This window comes from Salmo salar, chromosome 04 (assembly GCF_965601325.2).
Source record: "Salmo salar chromosome 04, fSalSal1, whole genome shotgun sequence".
Classification (NCBI taxonomy): Eukaryota; Metazoa; Chordata; class Actinopteri; order Salmoniformes; family Salmonidae; genus Salmo; species Salmo salar.
In genome coordinates, this window is record NC_138294.1 from 47,740,881 (window position 1) to 47,768,816 (window position 27,936).

A 27,936-nucleotide genomic window follows, 5' to 3' on the forward strand; every position below is an offset into this window, starting at 1 on the left:
AGCTTGGCCCCAGTGATGTACTGGGCTGTACGCACTACCTGGGGCGCAACTTTGGTTTTAGAACTGGGGGGGACATAACTTGGCGGGGGGTCCTCCCATTTTTGGGGGCATCTAAAGCTAATTTCCTGCATTTCTACACAATCTAATATAACCCTTCCAGCCGTCTATTTAGAACAACAAAAAGTAAGCAAAAATGCCCACAGTCATCAAGCTAAATAAAAGATCCTTATTAAATATGTGTAAGTGATTGATAAGACTGAACTATATTTTTGTTCACTGTAATTCATATCATAGGCCTAATAGTACTGTAGAGCTCTTTTTACTTGCAAACAATATAGCTGGGTCACCCTGTCCTGTCTCTGTCCTGTCCACGGCCCTGCAGCACCCTAACCCAACACACCCCACTCAGCTTTAGGGTCTTCGTGAAACATATGTTATTGGTTTCATGGGTTTTAGGTCAAGGCCGGAGTGACAACCAACAGTACGGCAGACCCCCGGGGCCAGGACTGAGCAGCCCAGCGGATAGGGATTGCCTAAATATCTCCCCTGACGTGGGCATGTTTTCAATACAGACTGCTTTTGTCGTATAAGGCACCTTACCTTTTGAAAGTTGCACATTATACCCTTAATCTTGTAATAAATTGAGTGATGCATAACTTGACATTTCTTCCATCCATTGTGGGAGGATAACCAACCTTCCAATTAATGCCACTCCATTTCTTAGTCGCTATAAATGCTTGGTTACACAGTTTCTTCTGATAAGTCTCCAGTAACAACATTTCCAAGCAAACAAAAACAGGGAGAAGGGAAAATCTGTAGAGATGCTGAGATAAAATAACATACTCTGACAGAATTCAGCCAGCCTTCACAAGACCATAACATATGCAAATATGTCCCATTTAGGAACACCATTTCTGAGTGCCTGATATTCAGTTTCACTGGCATATAGTACGTTCTATGGATGGTCTTAAACTGCAGTAATTTATGTCTGAGATGATATGAACGTGACTGGACATTTAACATATCTTTATCCATCCATTCATCATCATCAATAGCGTCTCCCAGGTCTTCCTTACGTTTTTGTTGTACATGTTTTGTGTCATTGGTAAAATCCTCTGTCAACCCTTGATACAGTTTGGAAATCAACTTTAGAGGTTTGTCAGACTGGCGTAAAAATTGTTTCAATCTTTAAAGCTTCTTGCAGATCCAGTGTTTGCTGCACATAGAGAATAAAGTGTTGTATCAGCAAATGTTCACCTCTACGCCGTCACTGACTGGTCTTCCCTGGCTGCCTGACCCTGAAGAGGCCCCTGTCACAGACTGGTCTTCCCTGGCTGCCTGACCCTGAAGAGACCCCTGTCACAGACTGGTCTTCCCTGGCTGCCTGACCCTGAAGAGACCCCTGTCACAGACTGGTCTTCCCTGGCTGCCTGACCCTGAAGAGACCCCTGTCACAGACTGGTCTTCCCTTGCTGCCTGACCCTGCTGAGACCCCTGTCACAGACTGGTCTTCCCTGGCTGCCTGACCCTGAAGAGACCCCTGTCACAGACTGGTCTTCCCTGGCTGCCTGACCCTGAAGAGACCCCAGTCACAGACTGGTCTTCCCTGGCTGCCTGACCCTGAAGAGACCCCTGTCACAGACTGGTCTTCCCTGGCTGCCTGACCCTGAAGAGACCCCTGTCACAGACTGGTCTTCCCTGGCTGCTTGACCCTGATGAGACCCCTGTCACAGACTGGTCTTCCCTGGCTGCCTGACCCTGAAGAGACCCCTGTCACCATCTGATTCTGCTCAGATGAGGCATGACAAAGAATTACCTTGGTGTACATTTATACATTATATTATCCATGAATAGAATCAATGGTTCATTCATTGAAATGACCATTATTCCCAGATCCCAGACTGTAACCTACCCAATAACTCAATATGGAACTCACTGATTGTTATAATATACTGAAAAACACACCTGAGCTCCGTAGACTGGTCTTCTCTGCAGGAACAGCTGTCACAATCTGATCCTGCTAAGACATGATGAGCACTGACATTGCACCATGACAGTGAAGGCTGTAGAGCTGTTTATACCGGTTCAGTGTGAAAAGTAGGATACCTAATCAGTTGTACAACTGAATGCATTCAACTGAAATGTGTCTTTTGTATATAACCCAACCCCTCTGAATCAGAGAGGTGCGAGGGGCTGCCTTAATCAACATCCACATCTCCGGCACCCAGGGAACAGTGGGTTAACTGCCTTGCTCAGTACAACAGATTTTTACCTTGTCAGCTGGGGATTCAATCCAGCAACCTTTCAGTTACTGGCCCAACGCTCTAACCACTAGGCTCCCAATTAGCTAGGGAAACTGACAGATCAATAACATTACATCGCTATACTGACTAATAAAAACTCACATTGTGCTTAAAAAATGTAAGAATATCAGTCTTGGTTTCAGGGTTTGGTTCAGGTCTATTGTGGTTGAGGCAAATATAATAGCTAAAGGTGGGGATCTAGCTAACGTTAGCAAACTTTTGGCTAGCTCTAGCTAATGGTACATCATCAAATTTACTCATGTTGAAACGGGACAAAACAAAGGCATTCCCATACACTTAACAGCTGTTAGAAACTGCTACCTGACAGATAGCTAGAGCTGAACTGGCTGTGGTAGCTACTAGCTAGCTAACTAGTAGCTAGTTCATTCAATTCAGTCAAGAGGGGATGAAACATTAGCTAACGTTGCATGTCAGTTACAGTACTAGCTCAGCACTGGGAATAAATACTTTTTTCTGTCAGCAGTTACCTTGCCAGCTAGATCAGTCAACAAAAGACTAGCCAGTTTCTGCTCTGCTTACTTTTACAACTCCGAGAAAAAAGCGCAACACAGACAGCAGCTGCCTCGGTTCATCTCTCCCATGCTGGTTCATCTCTCCCGTGCTGGTCCAGCTTGGCCGCACGCTCTATGGTGTCCATGTGGTCCTAAATTCTGCCGGCTGAAACCGAAAACAGCCTACCAGCTCTGAAGCATCCACATGGTCCTAAAGCACATCGGTGCCGTGTTGTACATCACAGTGCAATAATAACACGGGGGGGGGGGGGGGGGGACAAATATGCAATTTCAGAATGGGGGGCATGGTCCTGTCCCTAGTGAAAGTTGCGCCCCTGCACACTACCCTCTGTAGCGCCTTGTGGTTGGATACCGAGCAGTTGCCATACCAAGCGGTGATGCAACCACTCAGGATGCTCTCGATGGTGCAGCTGTATAACTTTTTGAGGATCTGAGGACCCATGCCAAATCTTTCAGTCTCTCTTTTCAGTCTCTCTTTTCAGTCTCTCTTCACGATTGTCTTGGTGTGTTTGCGCCATGATAGTTTGCTGGTGACGTGGAAAGCCAAGGAACTTCAAGCTCTCGACCCGCTCCATGACAGCGCCGTCAATGTGAATGGTGGCGGGCTCGGCTCCGCTTTTCCTGTAGTCCACGATATGCTGGGGAAAATAAATGGCCACTCTAAAATGTGCAGTTTTGTCACACAACACAATGCCCCAGTTGGCATGCTGACTGCAGGAATGTCCACCAGAGCTGTTGCCAGAGAATGGAATGTTACTTTCTTTACAAGGACTAGAATTTTCTTTTTGGTCCACGAGCCACTGTGGCAGGTTGATGAAAAAATCTACCAGCCACTCTGATTTTTTGGCCAGACAATATATTTTGTTTGCCATAATTACATAAAAAAACTAATATGGTATATTGCTCAATTTCATTGAATATTTTGTGACTAATCTTTTAACCAAAATATCAGATGAGACAATGTTCAGCTGCCCATTTAAGGATGGGAGGTTACTGTGGTAATGAGGCCACTCAAGTCTGTCATGTGTATGTGTGAGATTTGGGATCTCTTCACTATCAGCAGAAGCAGCAGACTCAAACTAATGTTGAAAAACCGCTGAGCTTGTGAACAAAACCATGTAAATAGCCAAGAAATACTAGCACAACGCCTCACTTTGTACACTTTTGAGTAAATAAGATCAACAACTCTTATGCCTGTGCGCAGCACCTCCAAAAATGAATCTATCAGCACTTCACTCAGAGCGCACAGCTCTCCTGCCAGGCAGTGTAGCTGCGTGATGTGGGATATAGGATTCATATTTCTTTGTGCGATTAGAAGCTTTGAAACAAAACAGCAGACATATTTTGAAAACAGCTACTGCGGCATTTTTCTACAATAAATCGCAACTCGCACATGCTCATACTTGACTTGACTGTTTTTATTTGTAAATGTAATGCACTGTAGAGCCCTGCATATTGACCACCTGCCAACATGGCTGGTGAAATAGACATTCTTACCCACCAGTGCCTAAATCTACCCACATTTGGAGGGTGTTAATTTTATGCCCTGTTTCTCTACCATAAGCCACCTCCAACGTCAAGCCCAGACTTGAACCCGATCGAACATCTCTGGAGAGATCTAAAAATAGCTGTGCAGCGACGCTCCCCGTCCAACCTGACAGTGCTTGAGAGGATCTGCAGAGAAGAATGGGAGAAACTCCCCAAATACAGGTGTGCCAAGCTTGTAGTGTCATGCCCAGGAAGACTCGAGGCTGTAATCGCTGCCAAAGCTGCTTCAACAAAGTACTGAGTAAATGGTCTGAATACTTATGTAAATGTAATATTTCAGTTATCTATTATTAAGACATTAGCAAAAATGGGTAAAAACCTGTTTTCGCTTCGTCATTATGGGATATTTTATGTAGATTGATTAGAAAAAAATATATTTAATACATTTTAGAATAAGGCTATAACCTAACAAAATGTGAAAAAAGTCAAGGGGTCTGAATACTTTCCGAAGGCACTGTATTGTGGATTAGGTACAATGTTGTTGATCCATCGTCAGTTATTTCCTATCACAGCCATTAAACTCTATAACTATTTTAAAATCACCATTGGCCACATGGTAAAATCCCTGAGCGGTTTCTTTCCTCTCCGGCAACTGAGTTAGGGAGGGCGCCTGTATCTTTGTAGTGACTGGGTGTATTGATACACCATCCAAAGTGTAATTAATAACTTCGCCATGATCAAAGAGATATTCAATCTCTACTTTTTTTTACCCATCTACCAATAGGTTCCCTTCTTTGCGAACCATTGGAAAGCTGAAATGAAATGAAAAGCTGAAATGTCTTCAGTCAATAAGTATTCAACCTCTTTGTAAGGGCAAGCCTAAATAAGTTCAGGAGTAAAAATGTGCTTAAACAAGTCACAAAATAAGTTGCATGGACTCACTGTGTGCAATAATCATGTTAACATGACTACCCCCTCTCTGTACCCCACACATACAATTATCTAAATTTGGGCTGTAACAGAACAAAATGTGGGAAAAGGTGTGTGAATAGTTTCTGAAAGCACTGTATGACATTTGAATTATGCCTTAATCAATCAAAAGCCATGGAAATGTGATAAGCGTTGATGACTTTGCCGTTGGTTTGCCGTTTGTGAAGAAAATTAAGACCTTTATTTTCTCAAGAAGAGCGCGCATGACAAGGACAGCTGGAGCGCATCTGACTGGTAGGGCTAAGCATGTCATTGGAAATGGTAAAAAAACATCTCCTACTACAATCCCATTAAAGTGAGATGAGAAGATTATGTTTAATATAGCAATAATGTGATCCATTTTAGTCCAATGAATATTGTAATGCAACATATTGTGGTTGAGCAACATTGCAATATTGACGCATGGTTCATTTTCGAACCTATAGCATTAATTATTCAAATCAACACAAACAAAAGTATGGCTGATAGTACATTTGTTGAAAGTAACGAGCATTACAAACCATGCAATACTCTGCCATCAGCATAATGCAACAGAAACCAGGATTTGAACCAGGCAATGTTTTTCCATTCCTTAATTTTCCAGTGTTGGTGATCACGTGCCCACTGGAGGCACTTCTTCTTGTTTTTAGCTGGTAGGATGCCGGTGTGGTCGTCTGTTGCAATAGCCGATCAGACAAGTTGTGCATTTCGAGATGCGGTTCTGCATAACACTGTTATACTGTACCGTTATTTGCCTGTTTGTGGCCCACCTGTTAGCTTGACGATTCTTGCAGTTCTCCTTCAACCTCTCTTATCAATGAGCTGTTGTCGGCCACAGGACTGCCGCTGACTGGATGTTTTTGGATGCCAGGAGAACGCTACCTGCTCGAATGCATAGTGCCAACTGTAAAGTTTGGTGGAGGAGGAATAATGGTCTGGGGCTGTTTTTCATGGTTCGGGCTAGGCCCTTTTAGTTCCAGTGAAGGGAAATCTTAATGCTACAGCATACAATGACATTCTAGATGATTCTGTGCTTCCAACTTTGTGGCAACAGTTTGGGAAGGCCCTTTCCTGTTTCAGCATGACACTGCCCCTGTGCACAAAGCGAGATCCATACAGAAATAGTTTGTCGAGATCGGTGTGGAAGAACTTAGACTGGCCTGCACAGAGCCCTGACTTCAACCCCATCGAGCACCTTTGGGATGAATTGGAATGCCGACTGCAAGCCAGGCCTAATGCCCAACCTTACTAATGCTCTTGTGGCTGAATTGAAGCAAGTCCCCGCAGCAATGTTCCAACATCTAGTAGAAAGCCTTCCCAGAAGAGTGGAGGCTGTTATAGCAGTAAAGGGGGGACCCACTCTATATTAATGCCCATGATGGTGGTGTCCGGCGGGCCCAACTGGCCAGGATGTTCGATGTCGGCATGCTCGCCCATCCCAGCGGCCGTGCTATTGAGGGTGTCAATAATAAATAATCTAAAAGTCGAGGTTCCTATTTGGGCATGTTATTATTTTGCAGAACAGGAGAAGGTGGTGCCTAATGTTGAGAGGGAAATGTGTATCCAGTGGAACCTGCTGAAGAACAAAGTGTGAAAAACTACAGCAATTCACTATGTGTAACATGAAATGGTGGCCATCAAAAATGACCTGGGATCTCATTGAAATACAACAGAACCCTCATTACCAATGACAGGTACAGCTATAAAACATCTACATCAAACATCAAACATCTACATTAAACATCAACCATCTACTGAAACAGAAAGGATGAATAACTGCCAACTATGTGGTAAATCCATTGCTTCACATTAACAGGACCAATATCAGTCATGGAATGTTACGGTTTCATAGACAAAAGCACATCAGTGGCTTAAAATGTCCTGAGTGTGGAAAGTGTTTCAATATTAAACGTGACTTACATGTTCACGTGAAGATACATTCTGAGGAAAGGCATTTCCCTTGTGAGGAGTGCGGCCAAGCTTATGGCACCGCAGGTCTCAGACATACACATGTCTGTAAGTCACAGTATTAAGGGAGACCATCTGTCTAGTGTGGCAAGGGTTTTAGGCAAATAACCTTTCGGGAATATCACAAACATTCACACAGGAAACAGACCTTATCAGTGCAGACTGTGAGGCTACCTTCAAGACACCCACAGTACTGTCTTCGCACAAGACTATTCATACGGGTGAGAAGCCCTTTCTTTGCCTGCCCTCAGTGTGGCAGGCACTTCCGCCTCCAAAGAAAAGTCACTAACCACCTGGCCACACTCTACCACCAAAGGCCCACTGCACAAGAAGTCAAGGAGAAGCCAATCTAAGAGGTAAAAGGGAGCAGTCAGACTCTGAATTGACCTCAGACTCCCTGTCAGACATACACTCTCTGTCTGACTCCACACCTCAAACCCCCACCAAACAGAGCAGGAGTAAAGGAAAACCCAAGCAGGTGGACTACTAAGGCTGATTGGAACATGTTAGTGTTTTAATGTACTGATGTTCTAAGGATCTGCTCTGATGTGAATATTTTCTTACACGTAGGCCTATTGAGACTTGTCTATTTTGTCCTGTGAAACATAGACGATGCTCCTCTATTTTGAATGCAGTTTAATCTATTTCGTTTTAACCTCATTTTCTCATTAAACCATGCTGTCACCTTAAAATGGGTTTGCTTATTTTGGTCCCCATTAGGTTTCACCCATAGCATAGGCCTACTGTGAGTCCACAACACTGTTGATTAAAAAAATAACTGGATTGGTTTAACCAGTGTGTGTTTTTGTGTTAACAACATGAGTCTTTCTCTTTTGTTCATAAATTAACCTTTTAATTGTATTTTAACATTAAAATTGATTACAAAGTGTATTTTAATGTGTTTTTTTATTCGGCTTACAAACTCTGTATTAAACTGACTATCTTTGACATCAGGCCACACACGACTAAGCCTGGCCTACCTGCCTTATTCCTAACTATGTTTCTGTTGAGAAACGCCAGAGAAAAAAAGCATTTACTAGGTCAGCACAGTTCTATTTCCGTCCCTACTCGGCCCCTAGGAACATAAAGAGATTTCTGAGATCTCATTTATGTTCCTAGCCGAGCTCCTGCCTCCTACCTGCTTTTAGGCCTTTAGGCCCTAGCCGCCCTACCACTTTGATGTGTGGATCTGAAATAATAGGACCTTCCCACTAGGCACAGATGTTAATTCAATGTCCACGTTGGTTCAGTGTAATTTCATTGAAATTACATGGAAACAATGTTGATGCAACCAGTGTGTGCCCAGTGGGTTCTTGATATGTGGGCGCATGACTTGGGGAAATGGCTCGATCCCGAATAAGGACATTGACGTTGCTGATTACAACATCTCAGGTGTGACTGAAAAAGGGGGGAGGGGTGGCTACATATGTGAAATCAACTCTTGTGGCATCATGTTCTTTAACTATCACTATCCCCCAAAATGTGAGCTTTTGGTTATAGATGTGGCCATAATACATTATCCGTTCCACTGCCGGATGCTGTTTGTACTATTTGTAAGTATGTAAAAACCTTTTCTGTCATCTGAATTAGTCATTTTAGGGGATTTTAACTTAGATTGGCTTACCCCGGCCTCAGACCATTTGAATAATATTTGTCTTGACTTTAACCAGGCTCAACTAAGCCTGTTGCCACTCCTATTTGCCACATCTTCAATTTAAGCCTACTAGAGAGCGTGTGCCCTCAGGCCTTGAGGGAAGCTAAAGTCATCCCGCTACCCAAGAATAGTAAAGCCCCCTTTACTGGCTCAAATAGCCAACCAATCAGCCTGTTAACAACCCTTAGTAAACTTCTGGGAAAAATGGTGTTTGACCAGATACAATGCTATTTTACAGTAAACAAATTGACAACAGAATTTCAACATGCTTATAGGGAAGGACACTCAACAAGCACAGCACTTACACAAATGACTGATGATTGGCTGAGAGAAATTGATGATAAAATGATTGTGGGGGCTGTCTTGTTAGACTTCATTGCAGCTTTTGACATTATTGATCATAGTCTGCTGCTGGAAAAACGTATGTGTTATGGCTTTACAACCCCTGCTATAATGTGGATAAAGAGTTACTTGAGGTTGTTCTTTAATGGAAGCCTCTCAAAATATAATCCAGTTAGAATCAGGAATTCCCCAGGGTAGCTGTCCCTTGCTTTTTTACATTTTTACTAGCGACATGCCACTGACTTTGAGTAAAGCCAGAGTTTCTATGTATGCAGATGACTCAACACTATACACGTCTGCTACTACAGCGACTGAAATGACTGCAACACTTAACAAAGAGCTGCTGTAAGTTTCAGAGTGGGTGGCAAGGAATAAGTTAGCCCTAAATATTTCTAAAACTAAAAGCATTGTATTTGGAACAAAATGTGGAAATTGAGCAAGTTGAGATGACTAAACTGCTTGGAGTAACCCTGGTTTGTAAAACTGTCATGGTCAAAACATATTGATGCAGTAGTAGCTGAGATGGGGAGAAGTTTGTCTATAATAAAGCGATTCTCTGCCTTCTTAACAACACTATCAACAAGGCAGGTCCTACAGGCCCTAGTTTTGTCGCACCTTGACTACTGTTCAGTCGTGTGGTCAGGTGCCACGAAAAAGTACTTAGGAAAATTGCAATTGGCTCAGAATCGGGCAGCAAGGCTGGACCTTGGATGTACACAGAGAGCTAATATTAATAATATGCATGTCAGTCTCTCCTGGCTGAAAGTGGAGGAGAGATTGACTTCGTCACTACTTTTATTTATGAGAGGTATTGACATGCTGAATGCACTGAGCTGTCTGTCTCAACTACTGGCACACAGCTCGGACACCCATGCATACCCCACAAGACATGCCACAAGAGGTCTCTTCACAGTCCCCAAGTCCAGAACAGACTATGGGAGGCACACAGTACTACATAGAGCCATGACTACATGGAACTCTATTCCACATCAAGTAACTCACGCAAGCAGTAAAATTAGATTAAAAAAAAAAAGATTAAAAAACACCTTATGGAACAGCGGGGTCTGTGAAGCAACACAAACATTGGCACAGACACATGCATCACACACACACACACACACACACACACACACACACACACACACATACACACACTATACATACACATGGATTTAGTACTGTAGATATGTGGTAGTGGTGGAGTAGGGGCCTGAGGGCACACAGTGTGTTGTGAAATCTGTGAATGTATTGTAATGTTTTAAAATTGTATAAACTGCTTTAATTTTGCTGGACCCCAGGAAGAGTAATGGGGATCCATAATAAATACAAATACAGAACTGATTACAAATCCCTACACTGATTAATGTTAAAAATCCAGCAAACTCCTCACTGACTGAAATAATTCCGACAAATAGCCCCCACAAGTACTTGTCTAGTGGTGTCTTTGCTAATGATCTAAGTAATCACTGTCCTATTGAATGTATTAGAGATACCAAACAGATTAACACTGATCCTTGTATCATTTATTTGTTTTATTCCCTACAAGCTTTTCTTCATGATATGTATTACTCTGACCCTTCCTCCATCAGCTGCATGCCTGACTCTGAATCAGCTCTAGATTAAAAATATATATATTATTAAGGGGTGGATCAGCTTAATGATGCAGAAAGAATGTTGCTTCCATCAATGTAATTGTCTGCATCATTTCCAATCCCCCATGTTTTTGGGGGGTAAATATATATATATATATATCCATATACATACACACATGCATACATATACACATATATACATACACATACCTATATAGACACACTCTTTTTTGAATATACCTGTATTATTCCCCAGAAACCTTACCACCCTTCCCCCAATTGGTGTAAACCAATAAACACTTAGGCTTCTACCTTCAGTTTATATATCTTATACACATTTTACAGACACAATCTATTTTACAATAGTTATATTTTGTTTGTTTTTAGTCCTTCCTCTATTTCTGATGTCCATCCAGTTTGATTTCTATTTGTAACTGTGCTATTTCACAAAATATCTGAACCTAAATACATTTTACAGACCCAGTATGTTTTACATTGGTTATCTTGTTGTTATTAGTCCCACCCTTCAGCTCCATTCAACCCCTCCCATCTATCTCTCAATATCATCCATTTTGGATTTCTATTTGCCATATATTTTTCAACTGTGCACTGATGCTTCACAAAAGTATTGAACCTTTCTATTCTCATAGCTTCTACAGATTGTAAATTAAAAATAAACATTTTTGCTAAAATAATTATTATATTATTGATTGCTTGAGTATGGCTTTTCAAATCGGCCAGTATTGCTATCTGCAGCGTTAGTTCTAGGCAAATGTTGCAATTCTTCAGCCATTCCTGAACCTGTGACCAAAAACGAGCTACATATGGACAATACCAAAATAAATGATCTAATGATTCTGCTTCCTCACAGCAGAATCTGCAGAGCTGGGAAGATTGTATCCCCCATACATATAACATTCTATTGGTTGCAATAATTTTGTATAGTAATTTAAATAGAAAAATGTGAAGTTTTGAATCTGGCGTTGTTTTGCGTATCAATTCATAAACCATGTGCCATGGAATGGGTGCATCGAAAATCTCTTCCCAACTATTTTGCAATTTATATGGCACAGCTGTCAGTTTGGATAAGAAGAAACACTGTCTGGCCATTTTTATTGACCTGTCTAAAGCCTTCGATATTGTGGATCACTCAGTAATTATTCAGAGGCTTTGACTAATTGGTTTGGACCAGGCTATGTGTAGCTGGTTTGAAAAGGATTTAAAAGACAGAACACAATGTGTACCCACTGGGCACAGACGTCAATTCAACATCTATTCCACGTTGGTTCAATGTCATTTCATTGAAAGGACTTGGAAACAACGTTGATTCAACCAGTGTCTCCACTGAGTTAGGTAAATCTGCTTTTAGTTGTTTTGCGCCTCATGTGGAATAATCTCCAAAACTCCTTAAAGGGGCAATCTGCATTTGCTACATCCATTTTTGGAGTTATAAATTAATTATATATAGGCCTACCCATTGATCCTTTAAGAATATAACTTAGAAATGCCCCAATGAGCTTAGTTCAACTGTAGTACCATATCAGAACCCAAAATATATATTTTTTAAATTCTCCAATGCTTGTCAACAAAGTAAATGTAAACAAACAATATATTGCCTCAAAGCATGGTTTAAACTATCATTTTGATATCATGGATGGTCAGTCCTTGCATCCATAGATCTGTCTATGAATTTGAGAGTGGTTGCATTTCTCCAGCCACATTCCTCAGCGTTTTACAGAAACAGGGGCGGGGAGTGACTTTGTTATTGTTTCTAATGCTGATTGCTGCTTTAATTCTGGTGGAGTTGGTGCCTGAAGGGCAATTCAGGTGGATGTTGAAGGGCCTTTTTTACTGAAGAATTTGTTTGTTTCATATGATTGTGTTTTGCTTTTCGTGTTTTGTGCAATTGATGTGTATATTATACACTGAACAAAAATACAAACGCAACATGCAACAATTTCTAAGATTTTACTGAGTTACAGTTCACATAAAGTCAATAGAGAGAAATTCATTAGGCCATAATCTATTTATTTCACATGACTAGGCAGGGGCGCACCCATGGGTGGGTCTGAGAGGGCATAGGCCCCCCCACTGGGGAGCCAGGCCCAGCCAATCAGAATGAGTTTTTCAACACAAAAGGTTGTTATTACAGACATAAATACTCCTCAGCCCCCATTACACGTGGTCTGTGGTTGTGAGGCCACATGGAAGTACTGCCAAATTCTCTAAAATGATGTTGGAGGCACAGCATGTGACCAGAGTTGCATGGTAGGAAATCCAGCTCCAAGTCCTTTCCAACAGCTCCGCTAAAACTGCTTGGGCTCACAGGGAAAAAAAATGCTGCTCCAAATTTGCTCCATTCATTAAAATCACAATTTAACCAACATCCATCTATTTTTGTGAATACCAGGACCTATAATATGGTTTTGAAATATTGAAACCAAACCATATGGATTTCAATGAAAAGTATTTGAATAAAGATACATTTAATTTGATTTGAAATTGTGCATATAGGCTGTGACTTACTTAGAATGAAATAGAAATTAAATAAAACATGTAAGTCACCTTGATTTAGCACCTGTGTGTTTTATCAAGTTTCTTTATGAAAATATTTTGTGAACTCCATGACAGTAGCTAAAAGCAAGGGGCTATAGCAGCACACAAGAAGACTACAAATGGATGCTGGGCTGGGCATGCCCTGAGCTAGTGAAGGGAGCACTACTGGAGCTAATAATTGGAGCGGGCGAGAAGGCCAACGCTCCAATCTTTGGGAATCTTGCTCTGTGCTCCAGTCAAATTGGGCACGCTCTACTCCAGCTCTGCTCACATATTATAGTTGGAGGTGACTTATGGTAGAGAAATTAACATTAAATACTCTGGCAACAGCTCTGGTGGACTTTCCTGCAGTCAGCATGCCAATTACATGCTCCCTCAAAACTTGAGACATCTGTGGTATTGTGTTGTCTGACAAAACTATACATTTTAGAGTGGTCTTTTATTGTCCCCATCACAAGATGCACCTGTGTAATGATCATGCTGTTTAATCAGCTTCTTGATATGCCACATCTGTCAGGTGGATGGATTATCTTGGCAAAGGAAAAATGCTCACTAACAGGGATAAGCTTTTTGTGATCTTATATTTCAGCTCATGAAACATGGGTTCAACACTTTACATGTTGCATTTATATTTTTGCTCAGTATAGATAGCCTATGTATAGTATGGGCTCCTGAGTGGCGCAGCAGTCTAAGGCGTCAGTACAGACCCTGGTTCGATTCCAGGCTGTATCACAACCGGCTGTGATTGGCGAGTCCCATAGGATGGTGCACAATTGGCCCAGCAATGTCTGGGTTAGGGTTTGGCCGGGGTAGGCCGTCATTGTAAAATAATAATTTGTTCTTCAAGGGATTTGATCCCTAAGAAGTTAACTGACTTAACTGCCTAGTTAAATTAAAGGTAAAAAATGGTGTAATTGTTGTTTATTGATGTGTTCATGCAGGTCTTATCTGCGAAAGAGACCGTGGTCTCAGCATGACTCCCTGCTGAAATAAAGGCTTCATAGAAATAAAAAATACATATTATAACGTCTATTCACGAAGCTCCGACCGCTGCCTCAAATGCTCCGTCTAAACGAAAATACGCCTTGGGTGCGATATAATGTTCGAAACATTTGGAACTGACTTTCATATCAGCGAGACATTACCAGGGGTGTATTCATTACGGAAACCATTTACCGTTTAATAACCAAACGGGACGAAACGGGGAGTGACCTACTATAGAAATAAGAATATTCGTATTTATAGTATTCTTATTTCTATGGAACCTACCTTATATTTGTCTAATAGAAACTCTCGTTTGCGTTTTCCGTTTGGAGTAAACGGTTTCTGTTCAAAACGTTTTGCAACAGACGAAACGTTTTGCAACAGAATCGACATAATGACTACACCCCAGAACAGCGGTACGTCATTCATGTGCGACGGTGAAACGCCCCTACGCTACCTAGAAGATGGACGTCGAGCCGCTCTAGGCATTGCGACGAGGATAACTACCTTTTATATAACCGTGCAAGTTTACTCCAGACACGCTTTTAATATAACGTTATAGTAATAACAAACTTATGTTGCTGAATTTGCCAAAACATTTTTATTCATCAATGTCGGTATATTTTGCTTTCTAGCTAGCATTACGGAGTCAATTGACGTTAGCTTGCCTGCTAACGTAGCTAGCCAGCTAGTTAATTTTTTCGGGCTTAACTAACGTCAGTGAGCTAGCTAGCTAACTTGTCAATAACTAAGTTGACGCATTGTCATCACTATGATAGTAACAGGTACGTAGGATTGCTTAAGGCTAGCTACTTCTCTCTCACGTTAGATTAACTAAGTTCAAAGAATTTGCTAGCTATTGAAGTTGCGTTATTCTCAGGCGGCGCTAGCTTGTCACCGTAGTAACTACCTAGCTATGGCATCTAGGCGAGGAAATTGTAATAGCGGCGTGGATTCTCCGTTGAGTATCAATAGCACAACCGGTGGTCCTAATCGTAAACAAAGTATAATCAACGCCCCAAACAGATCTGGGACGACTCCTTGTTATGATCGTAAAGTAGGGAAGGCTGAGTATGGGCACCAAGCATGCCAGGGCAACATGACTGTATCCTCACTGAAGACACGTCTAGCCCCGACCATTCAAACCACGTTAACCGCTGCTGTTGATACCCTCTTGGGCGAGGTAGTACTTGTACTCAACGAGACCCAACAAGAGCTGGTTAACAAGGAGCAGGAGAACGAACGACTCAAAGTGGAATTGAGGACGTTACAGGAATGCCTTAGCAGCGCTCAAAAGTTAATTGACCAGTTGCAAATTCCTTTCCCTGGTGCACAGAGCATGGGTCAGTCGGTTTTCGCCCCATCTCTCACATCTATTGGCTCTATGAACACAGCTATGGACAGGGACCGCCAGAGCAATCGTAATGTGAACGGTGCGGACGGCCGGTGTGTTTCAGGGGTCGACCTAGAGATGGGTGGCTCTCTCACTGAGTCTCTGCATGGTTATGACTCCAGGGATGACTATAAAATGTGTCAGCTCTCAATCCAATCAGATGGCTCTGTGACCAACCATTCTATGGACTCCTATGCTGCCAACACACCTAACATCTGCTCTGACCCCAGCCGGCCAGGTAAATTATTCCTATTTGTCATAAGGCAATCAAATGTTTATATATTGATATAAAGAGGGAGAATATCATTACCAATTTGTTGTAGCTCATTTGGAATGAATGGAAACATGCATTCTGACATCCCTTTCTGTTATTTTGTACTAAACAGATGAGAGGCGGCAGCAGCAGGGGACCCAAGCAGTAGGACCAAGGTTTGAGATCAAAGAAGAGCAAGGGCCTGGTACAAGTTCAGGTCCAGGGCAGACCTGCAGTAGAGGGGCAGGGCTGAGGAGCGCCGGGGGTGCTGGTGGTGGTGAGCAGACTGCCCCGAATGTGGATGATCTGGGATACATCCATGTTGTGGAGCAGGAGGGGTCATCACGCTCCAGCAGCTACTCTCTCCGCCAACCTAAACCCATGCGGCCACGTGCTGCTACCTTTGGTCCGGCTCAGGGGGGACTGGCAGGACAGAAAGTGGTGTTGAGGTCCCCTGGAGCAGTAGGAAGTGACAGCATGTCCCCGGGTAGGGCAGGAGGGACAGCAGGACCATCCACCTCTCCAGGAGATCCAGACGCAGATCGCCCCCACCATTGTCTGGAGTGTGGGAAGACCTTCCGCCTCATCTCCAGCCTGAAGAAGCACATCCGCATCCACACGGGAGAGAAGCCCTACCCATGTGGGGTGTGTGGCCGCCGCTTCCGGGAGTCGGGGGCCCTGAAAACCCACCTTCGCATTCACACTGGCGAGAAGCCCTACTCCTGCTCTGATTGCCCTAAAATCTTCCGCCACCTAGATGGCCTGCGCAAGCACCAGCGCACCCACACTGGTGACAAGCCCTACGTGTGTGCCATCTGTGGCAAGCGTCTGAGCCGACTGCAGCACCTGAAGCACCACCAGCGCATCCACACCGGAGAGAAACCCTGCAGCTGCCCCTTCTGCAACCGCACCTTCAAGGAGCCGGCGGCGTTGCGCAAGCATGTCCGCACTCACCGTGAAGAGTCTGGCAACATGGAGGCAGGCGTGGGAGAGGATCCGGACCCAGACGCCCTGGACAACATCAACAGCCTCCACCCTGCTGCCCCCTCCCCTCAGATGAGGTTTGATGAGTGGGGAGCCGAAGGGGATGATGTGGACTGTGTGTAGGATGGGCTCATCCTTCTGCCTACAGCATTAGAGCATGACGTTGAAAGAGTCTTCCTATTCCATTACTGTACTGTGTGAGAAAGCCTCCATTCCTTTCCTGAGAAACAGGCTGTGTATCTACTTCCTTAGTGTTGTCCAGTGAACAGGGTAGCCTATTCTTTTCAGAGACACTTCATGTGCCTGTCTGACCCTCTGACACATCTACCCTTTAGTGCTTTATATAATCTTAGAAATGTGAAAGTAGTTTATACAATATGAAATGTACCTATGTATCATGTCCCCCTTTCTCTCGTTGCTAATGACCCTACAATACAACTCCCAACAACCTACCTAAACTGTGTTCGAATACTCATACTTAACATACTATTTGTGATGTAAATTGAGTATGTATTATGCTTATTGTTCATAGTATGGATATAATTAGTATGCCTAAAGTTCCCGAATGTCGTACTACATTTGCCAAAATATGAAGTATAGAAGCAGTGGACACTGATTCCATGCTTATAGGGCCCATAATGCAATTCTTCAGAAAATGGGTGTGGCTTAACCATTTGTTTTTTAACCTTTATTTAACTATGCAATTCAGTTAAGAACAAATTCTTATTTTCAATGACAGCCTAGGAATAGTGGGTTAACTGCTTTGTTCAGGGGCAGAACGACAGATTTTTACCTTGTCAGCTCGGGGATTCGATCTTGCAACCTTTCGGTTACTAGTCCAACGCTCTAACCACCAGGCTACCTGCCGCCCCAGATTTGAAGAAAATGGCAGAAAATATGCAGCCAAGTCCAACGAGAGAGGATACAAATTCATTGCTTTAACTAATTATGACAAATGTTAAGAAAATGTTGACCAATGTAATGACTTTTCAAATAAGTTACGTTACATGTTATATTGGCTGACAATTGTTAGCTGCTCGAGCCTTACCAACCGCATAGCATTACAGCAGTTGCTTGTATGTTCTGCCATGTTGGCTACCTACCTAATGTTAGTTGGCTAATAATATAGCGAACTTTCCAGTATATTAACAATATGTTATCTAACTAACTACCCAACGTTTATTGACTTGATTATTCACGTCATTCTTAGCATAGCTAAGTGGTAGTCGTTGTGCGTTCTCAATGGACATTCTTAATGAAGTCTTAAGATGTCAAGTTAGTAATTTGTTATGCTAGCAAGCAGCAATCTCCGGTAGACAGGAGAAGCGCTAGTATGTTCAACTGAAAGGATACCGTTCGTTTACAGTATACTAAAATGAAATTGTGGTATACACTCTTTAAGTATGTGTACAGTATGTTAGTTTGGGTATTCGAACACAGCTCTAGTGTATAACAGCCATGTGGCTGCTGGAAATACAAATCCTTTAAGGTGCTCGTCGTATGTATTTTGAGACGGAATGGATGCAACCGGCAGATAGCCTGGTGGTAAGAGCGTTGGGCCAGTAACCGAAAGGTTGCTGGATCGAATCCCCGAGCTGACAAGGTAAAAATCTGTCCTTCTGCCCGCTGTTCCCCAGTAGGCCGTCATTGTAAATAAGAATTTGTTCAATAAAGGTTAAATAAATACAAAAACATGTCCAAATGAACAGTTAATTAACTACTATTAGTGCCACCGCCATGGTGACGTTAATCTGAGATTCATCATTGTGACGTTACCATAAACAAATCCAACTTCAGAGAGAGTGGAAGGCCTTACTAACACCTACCCCACACATACTGATAAACAACTGCATACATGTACCAGTTGGGAAATCCCTCTTCTTTCATGCAGCGTGATAGCTGTGTCCTACTCTCTTTGTCAGAAGTTGCTGCTTATAGTCATGTCATATTGCTGAATGTTCCTTTAACTATTAATGCCACTATGTAATGTAAATATGTAATCACTTGCAATTGTTCCCAATTCTTTCTGGTGTTGATTGGCCCATTCAGATAAAAGGGGAACCCTCTTTATCTGAAGGGGTGTCTGTCTGATCAGAGCACACTTCTAGTTTCAGCCTTTTAAAGCTGTCAATCTCTTTCCCAGTGTATGATCCTTGTGAACTAGACTTGGTCCATCTGCAATTATGGAAAAATGTACATTACCGTTGACAATATTGGAAATATTCTTTAAAATGCAATGCTGGAGTTACATCCAGCATGCGTAGTGGGTTCTCTGGACCCAAGGTAACAGGGTCATGTACCGCATTCTGTGGTTACTTTTGCACGTCAATATTGAACAAATTGTTATATTTTTCTTCCTGCTAAGAATTTGGTATGAAATGTTAAAGAACATGATTTTGTTATTACTTGTCCTCCTGTGTTTAAAATGTATTTGGACCCATCTGATGCATAAAGTTACTTTGTCTTAATGTTACCTATTAAAGGACCTTTGTTGATATTGTCACCTTTTAGTTCTTGTATGTAATCAATAAGAGAATGTTTATTGATCTTGCTGTGAGGGCTTGAGCTTGCAACATACTCTGTTTTCCACAATGTTTATGGGGATTAGTGGTGGAACAATTTCAAGTCAACAGTGGCGCTCGGGCACATTAAATGTAAGATGTTCCTGGTTAACAGAGGCAGAGTTGAACACAGCGCCCTGTGGTCTCTCTGGTGTGGTCAGACTGGTGTTGTTCTGATCCGCTCTCGTTTTCCACACATGCAACCAAAGTGGTGACCCTCCCTGACGGATATGACCGGGCTGACACACCCTCACCCACAGACTACTTACAATGACACACACACAGCCCCCCCTCCCCCCCCTATGGATTGATTATATTGACGTCTCATGCACTCAAAAAACAGCCACACACTCCCTGCTTTTTCCACAGGGCCCTCGTCATAAACGTTGATGACATGCTAGTAGGCTGGGTCACAGGATATGACTGGAGAAGCACCATATTTAACATAATCAGGCCCATGGAAAACCAGTAGCATCTAAAGGTTAGATAAATAGAAAATCACTGCCAACCACAGTCAAACACTTCCATCCCTCCTCAGACTTAGGCACAGCAGTCCCTCCTTGTTTACCCAGTCCCACTGAAATGCCAGTGCTGACCTCGGTGATGTCTGTAAGCCCACAGCCTCCACCATGCCACAGCCCTGTGGTCTTAACAGTCTGTCCCACTGGTACCACTGACCCAGTCTGGTGGTGTTCTGGCATTCACTGGGTTGTTGTAATGACAGTTACAGTAGCCTTACTACTTGGTCTGTAAGTAATAAATAACCAATGAGTTTACAAAGGGGGCAATTTATAATACCTGGAATTCCTTTGTCCTCCATGGGACTAAAGACATTAGGCAATGACTATACCCCTCCTTTCTATAGCTGTGACTCCCTCAGTCTTGTCATGAGTGGCAGTCAGAAATCAGACCTTTGATAGTCTTCTGTCCGCTCTGCGTGCAGGTGGCAGTACCCTGATTGTGTTATTGTATTCCTGACTCTCCATTTCTCATCAGTCTAGTCTGTAAGTACCTCTCTCCCGTTCTAATGTAAAAAGCAGGACTGGGCTGTGAGTTGGGTATTAGTTTAGTTGGGGAGGGAGGCAGTGGACAACAGCTCTTTGTCTAGTTTGTGTGTTTGTGGTGTGAGTGAATGTGCTTGAGTAGGTGTGCTACAGCTCGACTGGCTTCTAGTTTTGTACGCTTCTGTGAGTGGTTGTTTTATTCGATTGTGAGTATGCATGTGAGTGTGTTTTGTGCAAGTGTCTGTCTTGGCAGTGGATGTCGCTGTGAGGGAGAGAAGCACAGGCAGAGAAATGTAAGTGCAGCCTGTGAACTCTCCAGGCCCATGCAGTCATTTCCTTTAGCAACTGAGAGCAAATATTCATACTTTTTGTAGAGGAAGTGACTCAACCCTCTCCCCAACTCTCACTTTCTCTTTCTGGCCCATCACATGAACCCACCGGATGACATTCCTGACCCCAACTGTACACCTTTGACTGATTGTGAAGGTTAGCTAATGGTGTGGGTGTGTGGTCTGTAAGTGAATGGGGAAATGTGGTAATGCTCTGTTATGTCATGCTGTCTTTATATTTCACTACTAAATACAGTAACAATCGATATACTTTGATTGGATAGCTGGATTTGGCGCTGTTACTTTCTCACCCAGTCGTTGTATGGTGTCACATCTATACCAATATTTGTCATTTATTTAATAGTCTAGATTTGAGATAGGCTTAAATTATGAGAGCTGATGTTTTTTTTGTAAATTGAGTTTTGTCAACAGGCACCTCTTTTCCTCCCACAACTGTAACTGTAAGCCATATGATGCTCTACTTTCCCCTGAACGGAGAGCTGTTTCGTACAGTTGGCATTCACACTTGATTTCGAGGTGTTTTCCAGAGCGACACGCACAGCTGTGCCATTATCGTTCCTTGGTTAGGGGGTGTTAGGAGAAATAACCAACAACGAAACCACTTTCAGTTTAGCTCCTGCGCTGCCTGGCCTGCTGCCAGCTCTTTCTGGAGAGGATTGGCTTGGCTCCCTCTCCCTCTCTCCTCCCTTCTTTCCCAAACCAAGATACGCACACAGTAACCATCCAAGCAACAGCAGGGAGAAAGGAGAGCGAGAAAGCGGGTAGGGAAATGAGAAAGTTCTCTCGGTAACTTTTGGGTCCTGTATTTTAGTTAAAATAAAAATGCCATACATTTTACTGTTCGGAATGAATCATTTTTATATGCGGGGAGACTGAAATTGGCTGTTTTCAAGTGCAGGAGGGAAGCAGTACACCACTGAAGTTTTCTCAGCACTTTTTTCGTTGTATGAGGCACCTTTATAATCAACATTTTGGAATACCTCCGGAAGTTAGTCGGTTGTTTTCTGGGTTCGAGTGAAAGGAATACAGAGTCCCTTGGTGTTTTGTTCTGAACAGTCTTTAACAGCATTACATTTTGACACCGTGAATGCCCCCTTCTCTTTGCGCACGGCGGTGAAGGATGCCAGGATGCCTTCTCTGATCATTTCCCATCTGCTCGTAATCTGGCTGGGTGTCCAGAGGCTGGCCTGGTGCGCAGAGCGCACATCCACCCGGGAGCGCTTCAAAGTGGTCATCGCCCCTCTCATCTGCAAGAGGATTTGTTTAAAAGGCCAGTGCCAGGACACTTGTGAGCAGGGCAACAACACCACACTGATAGGCGAGAACGGACAGTCAGCGGATACTCTCACAGGGCCTGGATTCAGAGTGGGTGAGTGGTGATGCGATGATAAACAATAATGCTTTTCTTTTCTTTACAGAAATAAAGATTATGTTGCTTACCCTGGCCTAATTATGCTGTTTTCTTTTTTAATTCTAATCCATGAACAATATCAGTCCTTGTAGGGAAGAAAATACACATAGACCCATAGGCCTTAATCATCAGAATCAAAATGACCATTGCATTGCTCAGACATGGCTCATTGGCATATTTCAGATTTTCCCCCTTCTCTAATCTCTTGCCCACATTGTCTGGCTGGCATGAGTTTAGTCTTTCTGAACAGTGTCGGATGAAATATTGTAAACCATGGCTCCTGGGCCTATACGTTTACATTCTGGAGCCTACATTGGAGTTTACTTAGCCAACTAAACTCAACTCCACGATTTACGACTAGTGTGGGCGGACTGGAGCTCCAGCATCACATAAAATGAAAGTTGAGTTTTATCTGCTAGAGTTTACTGTTCCCTCTCCCACTGCCCAGTATAAAGCTGCGACCAGCAACCATTCAGTCAACACACTCTCACAATGATAACAATTTTACCAGGATTGTGTTTTAAAAGCACCCTTGCCAGTTTACATTTGAATTATCTACTGTGATATCTACAGGCTAGCAGCAGTTGTCAGACACAATAAATACACTGAGTGTACAAAAAATTAGGAACACCTGCTCTTTCCGTGACATAGCCCGACCAGGTTAAAGCTATGAGCCCTTATTGATGTCAGCTGTTAAATACACTTCAATCAGTGTAGATGAAGGGAGGAGACAGGTTAAATAATGTTTTAAGCCTTGAGACAATAGAGCCCCACAGTGGAGGTTTCATAATACCCATAAAACCTAGTGGTCCAACAGGGAAATGGTTCCAATCGTTTTTCCATCATTCATTTTTCCCAAAGGGAATTTTAAAAACACAAAAAATAAGGGTTGTGTTTCGTGTAAGCTTACCCTGGCGTGACGTTTTGATAACCATGTAAATCTCTCGGACAAGGTGACTTTTATCAATATCTTTGGCTCTATTTACTCTTAGATTCGAAAATGCTAATTAGCATCAAAGTAGACATCATGCAAGACTACAAATCCCTGCAAGCTCCTGCACGTCAGCTCTACCTGGCACCTTTGCTAACAGGTTCATTTAAAGAAAGCCATTTGATTAAATAATACATTTAGCTAAAATTAGATAGATAATTCAGAGATTCTTACCTTTGCCTTGATATGGCAGTCACGTCCATATCATCATGGCATTTGTAGTTCTTTATGATAGCCACATTAGCAGCTAATTAGCATTTCATTTGTTGGGGGTAAATACAGGCGAATATATTGATAAGAGTCACCTTGTCCTAGAGAGATTTACACGGTTGTCAAAACGTCATGCCAGGGTAAGCCTACACAAAACACAGCCCTTATTTTAAATGTTTCTAAAATCCCCTATGGGAAAAATGAATGATTGAAAAACAATTGGAACCATTTCCCTGTTTGATTGTGCCTTTGAACGGGGTATGGTAGTAGGTGCCATGCGCACCGGTTTGAGTGTGTCAAGAACAGCAATGCTGCTGGGTTTTTCACGGTCGACAATTTCCCGTGTGTATCAAGAATGGTCCACCACCCAAAGGACATCCAGCCAACTTGACACAACTGTGGGAAGCATTGGAGTCAACAAGGTGCGAACATCCCTGTGGAACGCTTTCGACACCTTGAAGAGTCCATACCATGAATAATTGAGGCTGTTCTGAAGGAACAGGAAGGTGTTCCTCTTTGTTTTGTACACTCAGTGTATTTAATGATTACCCCACAGCAACTCACCCAAGCCTTCCCCATTTCTCCTTCTCCCAAATCCAGTCAGCTGATGTTCTGAAAGAGCTGCAAAATCTGGACCCCCACAAATCAGCCGGACTAGACAATCTGGACCCTTTCTTTCTAAAATTATCTGCCAAAATTGTTGCAACCCCTATTACTAGCCTGTTCAACCTCTCTTTCGTGTTGTCTGAGATTCCCAAAGATTGGAAAGCACCTGCGGTCATCCCCCTCTTCAAAGGGGGGGACACTCTTGACCCAAACTGCTACAGACCTATATCTATCCTACCCTGCCTTTTTAAGGTCTTCGAAAGCCAAGTTAACAAACAGATCACCGACCATTTCGAATCCCACCGTACCTTCTCCGCTATGCAATCTCGTTTCAGAGCTGGTCATGGGTGCACCTCAGCCACGCGCAAGGTCCTATACAATATCTTAACCGCCAAAGATAAGAAACAGTACTGTGCAGCCATATTCATTGACCTGGCCAAGGCTTTCGACTCTGTCAATCACCACATCCTCATCGGCAGACTCAACAGCCTTGGTTTCTCAAATGATTGCCTCGACTGGTTCACCAACTACTTCTCCGACAGAGTTCAGTGTGTCAAATCTGAGGGCCTGTTGTTCGGGCCTCTTGCAGTCTCTATGGGGGTGCCACAGGGTTCAATTATTGGGCCGACTCTCTTCTCTGTATATATCAATGATGTCGCTCTTGCTGCTGGTGAGTCTCTGATCCACCTCTACGCAGACGACACCATTCTGTATACTTCTGGCCCTTCTTTGGACACTGTGTTAACAACCCTCCAGACGAGCTTCAATACCATACAACTCTCCTTCCGTGGCCTCCAACTGCTCTTAAATACAAGTAAAACTAAATGCATGCTCTTCAACCGATCGCTGCCTGCACCTGCCCGCCCGTCCAGCATCACTACTCTGGACGGTTCTGACTTAGAATATGTGGACAACTACAAGTACCTAGGTTTCTGGTTAGACTGTAAACTCTCCTTCCAGACTCACATAAAACATCTCCAATCCAAAGTTAAATCTAGAATTGGCTTCCTATTTCGCAACAAAGCCTCCTTCACTCATGCTGCCAAACATACCCTCGTAAAACTGACCATCTTACCGATCCTCGACTTTGACGATGTCATGTACAAAATAGCCTCCAACACCCTACTCAACAAATTGGATGCAGTCTATCACAGTGCCATCCGTTTTGTCACCAAAGCTCCATATACTACCCACCACTGCGACCTGTACGCTCTCGTTGGCTGGCCCTCGCTTCATACTCGTCGCCAAACCCACTGGCTCCAGGTCATCTACAAGACCCTGCTAGGTAAAGTCCCGCCATATCTCTGCTCACTGGTCACCATAGCTGCACCCACCCGTAGCACACGTTCCAGCAGGTATATCTCACTTGTCACCCCAAAAGCCAATTCCTCCTTTGGCCGCCTCTCCTTCCAGTTCTATGCTGCCAATGACTGGAATGAACTACAAAAATCTCTGAAACTGGAAACACTTATCTCCCTCACTAGCTTTAAGCACCAGCTGTCAGAGCAGCTCACAGATCACTGCACCTGTACATAGCCCATCGATAAATAGCCCAAACAACTACCTCTTCCCCTACTGTATTTATTTATTTATTTAGCTCCTTTGCACCCCAGTATTTCTACTTTGCACACTCATCTACTGTCAAATCTACCATTCCAGTGTTTTAATTGCTATATTGTATTTACTTCGCCACCATGGCCTATTTATTGCCTTTACCTCCCTTATCTCACCTCATTTGCTCACATTGTATATAGACTTATTTTTCTACTGTATTATTGACTGTATGCTTGTTTTACTCCATGTGTAACTCTGTGTTGTTATATGTGTTGAACTGCTTTGCTTTATCTTGGACGGGTCACAATTGTAAATGAGAACTTGTTCTCAACTGGCCTACCTGGTTAAATAAAGGTGAAATAAAAAATTAAAAAGGAGGCTGACAACTGCTGCTAGCCTGTGATCCATCATAGTAGATCATTGCCTCTGTTTTGAGAGAGCGCTGTAGTTATTTGCTCCGTTTTTTCCTTAGTTGTGATGATGGGATGTCCATTTCTATGTTGATCTGTGTGGAGCCCAGGGTTATTTTAGTGTGATTTGATTTCCCCTCAAACCCCTTATTAAGGCAGACTAAGATTTGCTTTAGAATGCGAACAGGACCCCATTAATAAATTGCAGTAATAAACGAGGGAACTGATTCAGTCACTGTGAGAGCTACATTTATGGAAATGCATGCAGAGGCCGTCCTTAAAGTGTCGGCTGTGGGGCTCTGTGGTCAAGGGAGTTTGAGCAACATTCACATTCACTTAGGCCCACACATGTCCTATACATTTACACACATTTCCCCCCCCCAATGTTTAGATTTTTCTTGAACACCTAATGACTGTAATTCCAGTTTACTGTCATAAGGTTGACGTACAGATTTTGTTTTGGAACTTCTCGTGAAATGTGAAGTTCCTAGGCTTTTTCTCCCACCAGCCATTCATTACAGAACTACAGCATACTACAGAACTACAGCATATTTATAAATGACCTAATGCGTTTTTGTCATAAGAAACTCTCTTCCTCTGTACTGTGAATGAACTTGCCCACCCTTTGATCACAAAACCATCAAAATGGTTCTCCTTACATACTCCAGTTGTAATTACAGTGCAGCAAAGGATTGTTAATTTTGTGTAATCTGAACATTTGGTCTGGAGAATCAAACTAGCGTACAAACGGCCCTGTGTCTGGTATTGTACGGGTACTGTAAGCTGCATTTAACCAGGCTTTAGTGCAGTTGTTTGGGTTTGTCTGGCAGGGGCTACAGAGTGCAACTTGAGCCAGTGTCAGCTTTTGGCAAACCAGAAGTGTGTGTGGACAGTGTACTCTATGGACATGTGGAATTTTCTCTCTAGCATGTTAAAATGGCCGCGGTCAACGACAGCAATATTAACACTTTTCCATATATGAGTGGCTGTGACGTCAGCCCCACAGCAAGGCTGAGGCCTAGACTAAGCAGACATGCCAGAACCTTGCTGTGAAGCAGTTCACTTCCAAATGCAGTACGGTACTGCCTTATGATTCAAGATTGCCTTTCTTAAAGTCTTCACAAGAGCAATGTTGTTAAAGCTGTTGTAGGATATTTTAAGAAAATGAATAAATAAGGCTCGGTGAGTTTCAGGGAAATCTACTGGGCCTCAGCTGGTTTGCCACGTTGGCCTCACAGCTATTACATAGCTATTGCTATATATTACAGTAGGTACATTTCCATCCTGGATTTTTTTTGTTCAGTTAAAGATTTGGAATAGTATCTACTTGAACAGATTCTGACATGGTAACGTAAACAGATATTTTGAAGCAGGATTACATTTTTTGTCATCTCTGCTATATGAGTATTGACACAAACCAGTCAAACCGCAGCAGTGGTTTATTACATAAATCAACTTTTCCATGCTCATTCTGTGCTCATTCTCTTAATACTTGTATTATGCTACTGTCTGAAGTGTATGACAAAGGCCCCCTAAGATGTCATGTTCAGGAAGTCCAGTGGTTTGGTCACTTCTCCTCTCGTCACCAGGTGATCTGAGGTGCGACTGGACGTTCCTCCTTAAGGGGAGGATTTATCCATAGAAGTAGAATTCTATGTATCTACTATCCCTGGTAAAGCAGGACTGGCTACCCCCCCCCCCCCCCCCCCCCCAAAGGCCCCCCCCCAGCCCTCTGACAGACAGTGTGGGGAATCCAGCAGGGCTAGAGAGGGATAAGCTACTGTTACTGCTACGTTTGCTGTTACTGCTACACTTACTGT

The 27,936-nt window shown here is 43.0% G+C and overlaps 2 protein-coding genes across 8 annotated transcripts in view; both read left to right on the forward strand.

The window, feature by feature from the left end:
- Positions 1-14,824: 14,824 nt before the first annotated feature.
- LOC106603115 (uncharacterized) lies at positions 14,825-19,522 on the forward strand. Its single transcript, XM_014196359.3, has 2 exons — positions 14,825-16,020; positions 16,169-19,522. Exons 1-2 carry the CDS (start codon positions 15,306-15,308, stop codon positions 17,140-17,142), a joined length of 1,689 nt encoding a protein of 562 aa, XP_014051834.1. The 5' UTR covers positions 14,825-15,305; the 3' UTR covers positions 17,143-19,522.
- A 2,052-nt stretch (positions 19,523-21,574) lies between these two features.
- The window catches only part of LOC106603116 (latent-transforming growth factor beta-binding protein 3), a 38,743-nt gene continuing 32,381 nt past the window's right edge, over positions 21,575-27,936 (forward strand). For 2 of the 7 annotated variants that reach the window (XM_014196365.3, XM_014196367.3), the window contains exon 1: positions 21,578-22,303. In XM_014196365.3, the coding sequence (XP_014051840.1) occupies positions 22,063-22,303 (241 nt within the window). In that variant the 5' untranslated portion in view covers positions 21,578-22,062. Of the gene's footprint in view, positions 22,304-27,936 lie in introns of all 7 variants that reach the window. The other 5 variants (XM_014196366.3, XM_014196363.3, XM_014196362.3 and 2 more) reach the window with 5 other exon arrangements.

Excerpts from the sequence above, each read along its gene's own strand:
- LOC106603115 (XM_014196359.3), top strand. The coding sequence starts at position 15,306 with ATGGCATCTAGGCGAGGAAATTGTAATAGCGGCGTGGATTCTCCGTTG. Across the intron at positions 16,021-16,168 it reads CTCTGACCCCAGCCGGCCAG|ATGAGAGGCGGCAGCAGCAG; the intron begins GTAAATTATTCC and ends TGTACTAAACAG.